The sequence below is a fragment of the Cydia fagiglandana genome, chromosome 26 (assembly GCF_963556715.1).
Source record: "Cydia fagiglandana chromosome 26, ilCydFagi1.1, whole genome shotgun sequence".
NCBI lineage: Eukaryota > Metazoa > Arthropoda > Insecta > Lepidoptera > Tortricidae > Cydia > Cydia fagiglandana.
In genome coordinates this window covers 8,343,695-8,355,974 of record NC_085957.1, presented here as the reverse complement: position 1 = coordinate 8,355,974, position 12,280 = coordinate 8,343,695, and the positions used below count along the sequence as shown (strand labels likewise).

General features: G+C 39.2%; 1 protein-coding gene across 1 annotated transcript in view; it reads right to left on the bottom strand.

Moving 5' to 3' along the window:
• Window positions 1-1,790: 1,790 nt before the first annotated feature.
• The window catches only part of LOC134677348 (endoribonuclease Dcr-1), a 55,417-nt gene continuing 44,927 nt past the window's right edge, over window positions 1,791-12,280 (bottom strand). The window contains exons 39-43 of the mRNA XM_063535783.1: window positions 11,914-12,043; window positions 10,713-10,803; window positions 6,614-6,722; window positions 4,792-4,924; window positions 1,791-2,594 (exon numbers count right to left, since the gene is read on the bottom strand). Of these exons, the coding sequence (XP_063391853.1) occupies window positions 2,438-2,594; window positions 4,792-4,924; window positions 6,614-6,722; window positions 10,713-10,803; window positions 11,914-12,043 (620 nt within the window). The 3' untranslated portion in view covers window positions 1,791-2,437. The remainder of the gene's footprint in view (window positions 2,595-4,791; window positions 4,925-6,613; window positions 6,723-10,712; window positions 10,804-11,913; window positions 12,044-12,280) is intronic.

The window sequence follows — 12,280 nt, the reverse complement described above, 5'->3', positions numbered from 1 at the left end:
AAATATAAAATGATTAATTACATAAATAGCATTTTGTTAAATTATAAGATAAACACGTATACATTTCAGTTTATAGGTAGGTCAATTTAAATTTTAATATACTTACATTAATTTTGATACACATATTGAGCACATATTACACCTAACATGACATGCACAGGTAAAAAGTAATCTAATACTGTATTGTGGTAGGAGTGTTAATTGACTCCAATATGGTGGCACGCCTGTCGTGTCATACGCCACACGTTAAAAACATTGACACGCCTGTTGTGCTATCGGCACCGAAACGGTTCATGATTCGGTCAAATTGTGTTTTTTGAAAAACTAATTATAGCCAGCATTCTATGAATGTAGTATGATACCTTTGGGTATGGTGCTTTACGCAGGCTAGCGTCCCGTCCCCTCCCCCTGACGCAACCCCCCCCTTTTAGCATAAATATGTCCCGATTGGGAGTTTTTTTTTTGTTTTTTGGGGAAAGTATACAATATAGGAAAAAAGTGTCAATGAAAGAAATGTTCCCTATTAAATTCTAAACAAAAAAGGTTATATTCATTTTTTTGATACGACGCACCATATTCATGTTATGGCTAGATGAACTTCGACAAAATTTAACCGTTGCAAAACTTGCAGAAGATCAATATGACATAGTACGTGATAGTACTAAAAGAAATCATACAGGACAGTAACCTTGCAAGCCTATTTTCCGTATAAGATTTTTTTCAGTACTATCACGTACTAACTTATAATGAACTTCAACAAGTTAATACATGAATATGGTGAGTCTTACTAAAAAGTTGTATATAACCTTTTTTGTTTAAAATTTATTAAGGATTATTTCTTACCTTGACACTTATTTCCTAACTCTAATACTTTTCTCAAAAATAAAAAAAACCGTAAACCGGGACATATTTCATGCTAAAAGGGGGGGTTGCGTCAGGGGGAGGGGGAGGGACGCTAGTGTGCGTAAAGCACCATACCCAAAGGTATCATACTACATTCATAGAATGCTGGCTATAATTAGTTTATCTTGCCCATACATTAGAACATAATTTAACCGAATCATCAAATCTAATGCCATGAAAAAACAACACGGAAACTAGACAATAGCAGGGATGCGAAACTCCTGACTTCGGGCAAACTCGACTCCGTTCGGTTTGGCATTGCTTCGAGCAATTATTAGGGTTGACACAACTTGACGTCCCTTAGCGTGCACGACCACTGTTAAGATAATGACCTGAATTTTGACAATCCTAAATAGCCGGATAGTACCATACATAAACAAGTTTTTGGCAAAAATTTCATTTTTGATACAAGCTTTTATCGCTGACTGTACTTTTCTTTCCACAGGGAACTAATACTCATAGAGACAATTCTAAAAACCCCAAACACAATTAGGTTTCGTTGTTTTATCACAGAGTTTCTATGGCCACCTCCGGTCTCCATCATCAGATCAGCTCGATGACACCATAATATTGCATTTTCACCCGACTTACTACGTATGTATGCAAAATTTCAGGAAGTGGATCAAATTTAACTTGCAAGATTTGATTACACACAGACAGACAGACAACGGTCAGGTGAAAGTAAATAAAAGCTTGTAAAAAAGGGATATCACGATTCGACCCTGAACCGCTGTCAAACTTCGGTTTTGTAGGAAATTTCTTTTCTGTACGGTAGTACTATTACTTTTTCTGTCGTTACACCTGATTCTACGCAAAGACCTCTCTCCGCTCGGTTGATAAATAAAACTCTTAATACATTACACAATTTATTTACATTTCATATTCATATAAACGCACACGTTACAAAAATTAGTTACAGCAATATTTATAAAAGTTACAATATTATAAATTTTATTATAATTACAATACTTCGAAAAATAATAATGTTACCCCTCCTAAGGCCATACAAATGGAAAATGCAAAATTTGCCACTGAAATTTGAACTTACAATAGCTATTTGTTTTACAAGGGGGCAAAGTTGTTGTTTAACCGCTCGTGCTAATATTGATACCTGAGCAAGAGAAAGATTCCAAAATTGACCTACGAGCGTAGCGAGTGGTTCGGAAATGGAGTCGAGCGTTGTGAGGGTTTCAACGCACGAGGGTTAAACAAAATTTGCCCCCGAGTGACACACAATAATTTTCACCACACTAACCCGAAGCAATTACATATTAAATGTAAAATATCAAACAAAATCAAATCCAAATGAATGTTATTGAATATTTATCATCCAAAGTCATCATTTAAAAGTCAATTCTACCCAGCAAACATAAGACAACAACTCAAAATATTTCAAAACATTTGATTTGATTAAAATGCAACTTTGCTATCAGTTTTTGAAGTGCAAAGTAAGCCTCCGAGCTTCCGAGCTGGTGTGGTGAAAATAGTGTTGATAGGTTTTCTGCCTTGAAAGTTTCACGCTCTAAAACAAGTTTCAGTGTTGTTTATGCCTCTTAAGGTGCCTTAGGGCGCACCTGGCCGCCGTGCCCTTGGCGATCCGGTAGTTGCGCCCTACGCCCTTGAAGGCGCCTCGACCGAATACTTCCACACACACCCGGACTCGCCTCCCGTCGGCGAGACGCTCTGGTTTGCTGTAATTATAAAAACATGAGGTTACTGTAGGCAAAGAGAATATATAGTATAGGGGTCCACTAAAAAAATAAACACGTATAAAATTATTAAAAAAATTTATATATATATGGATAAATGATTTTATTTTATATCATTTTGACCCATGTTCTGACTGATATCTATGTGTTAAAATTGTTAAATATGAAACGGTGTCGTCACGCCATCTAGCCGAGCATAGGCCAAAGGTGTGTGCGCCATCTATGCGAGAATGACTATTTCTTGATTTCCGAGGCACGTTTTTTCCTTAGACTTTATTCATCTTCTACGAAGTTACATATGTCTCAATTAGGGTTTCCGCGATCGAGTTTTTGACTAGATGGCAGCACCGTGGCGAGAGGTCTAGCTGTCAATCCACCAGTCATGTTTAACCATGTTTTTAGGGTTCCGTACCCAAAGGGTAAAACGGGACCCTATTACTAAGACTTCGCTGTCCGTCCGTCCGTCCGTCCGTCCGTCCGTCCGTCCGTCCGTCCGTCCGTCCGTCCGTCTGTCCGTCTGTCCGTCTGTCTGTCACCAGGCTGTATCCCACGAACCGTGATAGCTAGACAGTTGAAATTTTCACAGATGATGTATTTCTGTTGCCGCTATAACAACAAATACTAAAAATAGAATAAAATAAAGATTTAAGCGGGGCTCCCATACAGCAAACGTGATTTTTGACCAATGTTAAGCAACGTCGGGCGTGGTCAGTACTTGGATGGGTGACCGTTTTCTTTTTGCATTTTATTCCGTTTTTTTTTTTGGTTTATGGTACGGAACCTTTCGTGCGCGAGTCCGACTCGCACTTACCCGGTTTTTTTTTATTGGTGGATTTTGACAGCAGCTGTCAAAAAGACCTCTCATTAGCCACTTTCAGAGTTTAACAATAACACTTTGGTTTACTGCGACATAAAAGCATATTGCTTGTGTCAGCGCAACCTAACGTGTATACACGGTGGCTGAAAAATAACTGCATTCCCGTTGCCAGGGAGGTTTTGGAATTATACTGAGCAACTTTTACTATGGAACCAGCCTCTAAATCATGAAAGAAAATCACCCTTCCATAGAAAATACCTAACCTAAGAACTGATGTAAAAAGTAATGAAATAAATGCATTACAATTGTATTTTTCATGACAAAAAAATCATCCTTTCTTAGAAAATACCTATAGTTCGTTTTTTTAGCATTAGAAAGAACTTGCAAGAAGGTAAGCGATCTTCATGTCTTTTAATTGAAAAAACGCTTTTTAAAAATCAAAAACGATTAATTATGAAAGCAGAAGAATATAAATGATCGTATTAGATTCATAATTGTTACATAAATGCCGTAACTTATTTTTAAAACGTGTTTTTTAATTAAAAGACACATCAAGATTGTTTACCTTATTTTTAATGCTAAAAAAACGAACTATAACCTAAGAACTGATGTTAAAAGTAATGAAATAAATGCATTTGTATTGTATTGTATTGAAAATGGACCAGCCAAAATGCGTGAAATAGCCAAATTTTCACATCGATCTCCGTGTTGGTGTCATAGTTAGTAAAAGTCTCATATTATTTATTCGACCGAAGACCGGTCTGGCCTAGTGGGTAGTGACCCTGCCTGCGAAGCCGATGGTCCTGGGTTCGAATCCCAGTAAGGGCATTTATTTGTGTGATGAACACTAATATTTGTTCCTGAGTCATGGGTGTTTTCTATGTATATAAGTATGTATTTATCTATATAAGTATGTATATCGTCGCCTAGCACCCATAGTACAAGCTTTGCTTAGTTTGGGGCTAGGTTGATCTGTGTAAGATGTCCACCAATATTTATTATTATTTATTTTATTCATCATCTTTCTTAGGCTAGGGTTTTTATAATATGAATATAAAAGTAAAATATAAAAACACTTACAAAACAACAAAAATACATATAAACACATTATAAAAAACCTAACCTAGGGTGCCGCCAGCAGCGGGGCAAGGCCCAAGCTACCGGTGGTCAGGGCTGCAGAGAGAGGAACCGACGTACTATCCGCGCCGTGTCCAAGATCACCGCCTTCTGCATCTGTCCCTTGATCCAACCACCTAGCGAGAGTCTCTCGAGATGTTTGTCGAGACTCTTCGCTATTAAACCGTTCACTTTATTATTATTATTATTTATTATTCTGTAGTTGGGGGGAGGGGGGGGTCTTACCCGAACTTGGCGGTGTCGGGCTCCGCCTCGAGCAGCTCCCGCACGGGGGACTTGGGCGCGGCCGCGGAGAACGCCTCCAGCTCCGCGCCCATCAGCCGCTCGTACGAGCCCCACACCGCCGCCAGCGACATGCCTGCCGACAACAAACAACATTAAACAATTAAAAAAAAAAATTATTCATAATAATAATAACTCCACGGCCGACTTCGGCCACGGCGACTGCTGTCAACTCCGTTGCTGTCGTTGGTGTGCTCGCAAGTGGCTGATGTAGCCGATCTTGTTAGTAAAAGTTCGCGAACATTGCGGGCATGTGAGCACACCGTTAACATAGTTATACGGTATTGCCGCAGGTGGTCTGGCTTTTATTCTATCGCGCTTGGCGTCAAGCTCTAAGCGCCGCCGAGATTCATAATCTGTTATCTTGGCATTTATTGCAGCCCGCCATTCCGTACGCATGGCTGCCTGCTGCTCCCATCGCGAGGGCTCTACGCCACACTTCTTCATGTGACGCTTAAGCACATCTTTGTACCTGAGGAATTGGCCGCCCTGTTTCCGCTTGCCCTCCTCAAGCTCAGAATAAAAGATGTGCTTAGCCACACGCTGGTCGTTCATCCGCGACACGACAAATAAGAGCCCATTAGGGATCATCCATTAATTACGTCACACGAATTTCTGGGTTTTTTGACCCCTCCCCCCCTCCTTGTCACACTTGGTCACATTTTACAAATCCCTCCCCACCTGGTGTGATGTCACATTTTAAACAATTTTTTTTTCTATTTGTTTTCAACGAAATCTACAATACTAACTCGGCATTATTTTTTTAATAAAAAAATATTTTTGGTAAAAGAAATATTAGTAATTTTATAACACAAAACCAATTAGGAACGAAAATTACCTACTTCCAAAACCTCAATATTTAAATGTACCTACAGCGAATAAAAAAATATAAATTAATTTTCGGTTACTGATGAATAGTGATGAAGTTAAAATGACGTCACAATGTTTGTGACTCCCCCCTCCCCCATGTCACAACATGTCACATTTTCCTGACCCCCTCCCACCCCCTAAACGTGTGACGTAATTAATGGATGACCCCTTAACGTGCACACTAGCGCCACTGCCAAATAATCGTGAATGTTTAAATTTAACGACAGGCCGCGTAGCTAAGACGCCGATTGCTTACGCTCCGTAGCGATCGAAACGCAACTGTCACTGTCGCACTAATATGGAAGAGTGATATATGTAGAGCAGCGGTCGGCAACCAGCGGCCCGCGGGCCGCTCACTCGTGGCCCGCGAGCCTCCTTGGCTATTTTGTTTGTAATATTGACAAACGACAATGACTGACAAAGTCATAAATACTAACAAAGTGCGGCCCGCGTCCACTTCGTTAACTGATATGTGACCCTTGGCTGCTAAAAGGTTGCCGACCGCTGATATAGAGACATAATGCTTTTCGTCATAAATCGTAAACCGCAATTTCATTATGTTACTTGCTGCTACGGAACCCTTCATGGGCGAGCCCGACTCGCACTTGGCCGCTTTTTATGTTGCTGGATTCGTCAATCTGTGCGTACAAAGTTAAAACGGCCGATTTTGATTTGAGTTCATATTCGTAGGTATGATGTGACAAATCATACAACTGCGAAGTATGCTACTTACCAGAATCTAGAATTATGCACCTGCTTATAGACTCGAGGAGCTCTTCTAGAGCCTTGGGGACCTCCACATCGGCTATACCTTAACACCTCATTAGTAGCTTCTACAAAATATTTGTATAGGTGTGACGTGAAAAATCATACAGCTGCGAAGTATGCTACTTACCGGAGTCAAGAAATATGGCGCCCGCTATGGACTCGAAGAGGTCTCCTAGAGCCTTGGGGACCTCCACATCTTCAGCTTGCTCCAGCTCGTCCTCGTGAATCAGGTAGTGCTGCAAATACGTCATAAATTATAATCAAAAAACCTATTTATTGTAGAATGTATGTGTATGCTTACTATAGCATAAGAAATGGTATCGTCTTGGGTCGTCCCATTCGTTTTTCGTCAAGTTCTTAAATTAGTCCTATTCTGCTTTCGTCACTCATTCTACATTCGTCACAATCGTCGGTGGCTTTCAATGTAGAATGAGTGACGAAAGCAGAACAGGACTAATTTAAGAACTTGACGAAAAACGAATGGGACGACCCAAGACGATACCTAAGAAATAATCGTGACCACAAATTTGACAGCCTTATATTTCGTGTGGTAAGTAAAAGTAAGTAAGTAGTATAGTAGAATTAGGATTGTTCATTTTTTTTCAAATGTTCTCTTTCGAAAACCATTTCGAGATATAAGGTTTTTAAACAGTTTCCGACATTTGCTGCGATATAATAATTGAGGATTGAAGATATTTCAACAAATATCCTTATGACCTTAGTTTGACCTTCTGTCGGGCTGAATGTAAAGTCATTGCATAATAAAAGTTATCGAACCGTAGTAAATAAATCCGTCACTCACGTATTGTCAAAGTTATCATTGTCATCGATTGTCATAACAAAATTTTTCAGTTAAACCGCTGCGCTTGTTTGTTACAATTTGATTTATAACTAATACCTAAACAGTAAATTTCATTGCTTAATAATACTTATATCAAAAACCTTGTTCCTATGTGTGGGAATGATTCACAAAAATAATAGTTCGAATCCACGAAGACCTACGACGTGAAAGATGGTGCCGTGAATTAAACTTGGAATACCTACCTACTTCCCGTGTTACACACAGTATTGCTGTGAGAATCACGTTGATGTAAGTATAAAATTAATATTAATTTACTACAATTAAGTATTTAAAAGCTCACTTTATTGGTAGGGTCGTGGTATCTATTTATTTTCTGTGGTAATGTAGCCAGAGTATCTAAAGGCAAACCGTTAAACAGAGATGGTGCCTACTGGAAAGAAGGAATATACAAGAATACATAGCCATACTCAAAATTCAGCCTGAAACTGCTTTAAAAAGATATAATTTCTAATTTCCAGGTACATGTTGCAGTTCAAGCTGCTGATATCATGGTGGACAAGACTTAATAAAGAGTTGTGAATAATAAAACATGTTTTTGTTTACCTACTTTTTTATTAATTTGGGAAATATGTTATATATGTTTCCAAAAAAAAATAGTAACTTTACATTAAATGTATGTTTATCATGTTCTGCACGAGCATCTGACAATGATGGCTTCTTGTTGACCATCCAGAAGAGAAGTGTATGGTTTGTTATTTACTCTGTTCCCAGGCATTATTTACGGTCGTAAAGTATTACGACGATTAATAATTAATATGACGTTCGTTTCAATATAAAATGCTCAACTTTGTTCTGGGCCCAAGTGCAGTTACATATATCACAGCTGTATCTAAATAGGAATCACGATGACCTGAAATAATAGGATATAATTAGCAAAATTGGCATGTTCCTAATATAGTAGTATAAGTATGTAGTACAATATCCAAACAATGGTGACAAGCCGGCAGAAAGCACCCACTGGGTGCTAAGTTACCTTTAGCAATGGACGCTTGTAACGATTTTATGAATCCAATCTTCTTACAAATCGAATCAGTTAAAATATATATGATGTAGGTAACTTACATTTGTATTTTTGCTCCCTTGATTTCAGCCAAGTTATGGTTGGAGTTGGATGCTATATGGATACATACTCCAATAAAACTAAGTTATATTATATAACTTAGGCAGATTTCTGGAATCAGCTTTCTCAAATTTATAGCGTAGGTATTTTGAAATTAATGATTCAAAATAAACGAGTTTTCCATTCCAGACGATTGTTATTTATAAAAACTCGTGACACTGACATTGTCGACAGGTGACATTACAATCAATTGACAATGACAACTATTTTTTTAATGCTTGTTGTTGCTTGTGCATTATCCTAATCAGCCGACGACATGTAATTTACGAGAAGTCGTATCTCATATTTTCAATAAATTATAAATATTCAACCGAGCCACGAATAACTAAATCATTCAAATTGGTATCTTAAATTAACCTATATTTTCAGAAAATAAAATAAAAATGGGGGTCTAAAAAAAATGAACAATCCTAATTGGCTGGAAGTAACAGTTATATTGTATGTATGTATGTATGTATGTATGTAAAAACTTTATTGTACATAAGACAGGTTAAGATACAATTAAAAGAAAGTATACAATGTACAAAGGCGAACTTATCCCTAAAAGGGATCTCTTCCAGTCAACCTTTGAGCAATTGAGAGTAGACAAATGAAAATGACAGACAAACGAACACATGTACAGAAAAGTAAATTATGGTTCATTTTTTACCCAAGTAAATAATTAAAACCTATTGTCCCATTTTAAAACAAAAATGGCAAGAAAGCAGGTTAATTGGGTAATCAAGGTGTAATTTAAGTGTCTAGAAGTTAAAAAGTTTAATTTCGAATATCAGTATAACCACAGAATAAGTAATAGTACTACCATACAGAAATAACACTTCCTACAAAACCGGTTTGACAGCGATTCAAGGACAAATCATACTGTCCCTTTCTATCCCATTCGGATATTTAGGGTTGTCAAAATTCAAGTCATTATCTTATCTGTGGTCAAACACACAAAGGGACGTTGAGTGGTGCAAACCCTAATAATTGCTCGGAGCAATGCTGAGCCGAACGGAGCCGAGAAGGCCCAAAAGGTGTTCCTTTCAGGCCCCCCTGGGGCTGTTTGGGACCTAAACTGAATCGCAATAAGGGCATCATGGTAAGGCCCCTGTGCGCTGTTTATCAAAAGCTTGTAACTTGTAATACAAGTGAAAGTCCCTTTTTGACAGCTTTAGTTAGAACTTTCACTAGTATTACAAGTTACAAGCTTTTGATAAACAATGCACTGGTATAATCTGGTAATGCATCGGCATACAAACCTCCTCAAGGTTTTGCCCACGATGGGTCTTGTAATAATAATTTACTTTATTTAGCTTATTGCTCAATAAAAAAAAAAAAAAAAACCAAAGATGTTTCTACTTCGCCCTCCTCATCGTCACCGGCTAGCATGAGTCGCATTCTCGCGCGCGTTTCCATACATCTAGCGCGACTTGAATTATGGACTCGCGCGAGAACGCAAATCATGCTAGCCGGTCTGGTATAACCAGGGGTGCGAACTCGGCTCCGTTCGGCTCAGCATTGCTCCGAGCCTTAGCCGAGCCTTACCCAATAATCTCACGGTCCACAACGTTAAGCTTGCTAAAAATGATAACTACCGTCTAATTTAAGTTCATTTTTTGTTGTAGTTTCCCTCTTTTATTGTATGATTGTATTTTGTAATCTGTGTTGAAGTGCGTGTTGTCACTCGTCTAGTTTTAGTTTAGATGTAGATTAGTTTTAAGTCAGGTACCCACTGAAAATCAGCGTCATGGCTTGCCGTGGCATTATGCTGAGTGGGGGGGATCCTGTTTAGCATCTAAGTAGTTTATGTAACTTGTTCTGTGTGTTATTCTATACCCAGATGTTAAATAAATGTATTTCTTCTTCTTCTTCTTCAATTATTAGGGTTGACACCACTTGACGTCCCTTTGTACCCCAACCACAGATAAGATAATAGCTCGAATTTTGACAACCCTAAATAGCCGAAAGGGATAGTGCCATACATTATAGAGGGACAGCATGATTCGACCCTGAACCGCTGTCAAACTTCGGTTGTGTAGGAAGTTTCCTTTCTGTACGGTAGTAGTATTACTTAGGCCCCCCCCCCCCCCACATCTAGCGTCTTTCGAGCGTCGACGTCTGGTCAGCGCTATGGAAAATGACGTCGCCGCGCAGTTGCGTCGACGTTGCGTCGACGTTCCGCCATAGAGTTGTAGACGCCGACGCTCGAAAGACGCTAGATGTGGGGGGGGCCTTATTCTCTGGTATAACCAAAGATTGTACCTCCTCGCTGATGGAGTGCCCATTTTCCTCCTGTATCCTGACGTAGCGCGTCAGCACCTCGTTAAGCCCGGGTGACATGTGGCGGAAGTACCTGTGACAACAATTAATTTAACCTCTAGCCGCCCATACGTCAAACCTTGCCAAGCAAAATGAAATTTTATTTTGTCAACACAAAGTTCAAATTAGAATGGAACAGGAGACCTTTTTATAGGTCTCTGGGCGGCTATAGGTTAAGGTGGTATGGTAGTATTCGAATCCTGGTAAGGGCATTTATTTGTGATGAACACAAATATTGTTTCTGAGTCATGGGTGTATAGGGTATTTGACTACTAGTCAAATCAGTTTCTTTTTTCGGACTCTCAAAATTATTTGCTACTATGGAATTTATATGAAACACTAACATGTGACGTCACAATCAAATTACCTACTCTTTATTTGACGACCGGTCTGGCCTAGTGGGTAGTGACCCTGCCTGCGAAGCCGATGGTCCTGGGTTCGAATCCCAGTAAGGGCATTTATTTGTATGATGATACAGATATTTGTTCCTGAGTCATGGGTGTTTTCTATGTATTTAAGTATTTGTATATTATATATATCGTTGTCTGAGTACCCACAACACAAGCCTTCTTGAGCTTACTGTGGGACTTAGTCAATCTGTGTAAGAATGTCCTATAATATTTATTTATTTATTTATAGTTTTATACGGGTTTTAAAATAGAAATTGTGTCTAAAAATAACTGCTGTCTACGTTTCTCTATTAATCTTCTGGTGCTTTATTTCATGCATGGTGTAAAATAATTTATTTTAAATACAGTCAAATACCCTATTCTAATATGTATATAGGTATGTATTTATCTATATACCTATATATGTATATCGTCGCCGAGCACCCATAGTACAAGCTTTGCTTAGTCTGGGGCTAGGTTTATCTGTTAAAAAAACCGGCCAGGTGCGAGTCGCACTCGTCCACCGAGGGTTCCGTACTTTTTAGTCTTTGTTGTTACAGCGGCAACAGAAATGCATCATCTGTAAAAATGACAACTAGCAAGTGTCTATTATAGTTCATTAGATACAGCCTGGTGACAGACGGACGGATAGTGGAGTCTTAGTAATAGGGTCTCTTTGGGAACGGAGCTCTAAAAACCGGCCAGGTGCGAGTCGGACTCGCCCACCGAGGGTTCTACACAGATTAGTAGCTCACTTGTGGAAGCCGTGTCGGGCGGCGAGAGTGGCGAAGATGGTGTTGTTGACGAGCGCCGAGCGCAGGTCGGTCAGGGCGCCGGGCGAGTGCCGGCGCGGGTCCTCATACAGGTGCCGCGTTATCAGGTAGTCTGCGAACAAACCACATTAAGACGAAACAGGAGTTGAGTTTTAAATATTTTAAGTAAATATAGGTACCCGTCTCGCTAACGGATGCGGCTCCTAAAACTAGTGCGATAAGGACAAGGCGAAAAATCCTGCGTAAAAATCTCAAAAATCTAGGTTTCGTACTCGACTGTTTCCTCCTCCAAAACTTAATCTGTGTTGAAAAAATCATTGCTCTAGAATCAAAACCCACGCAGGAAACA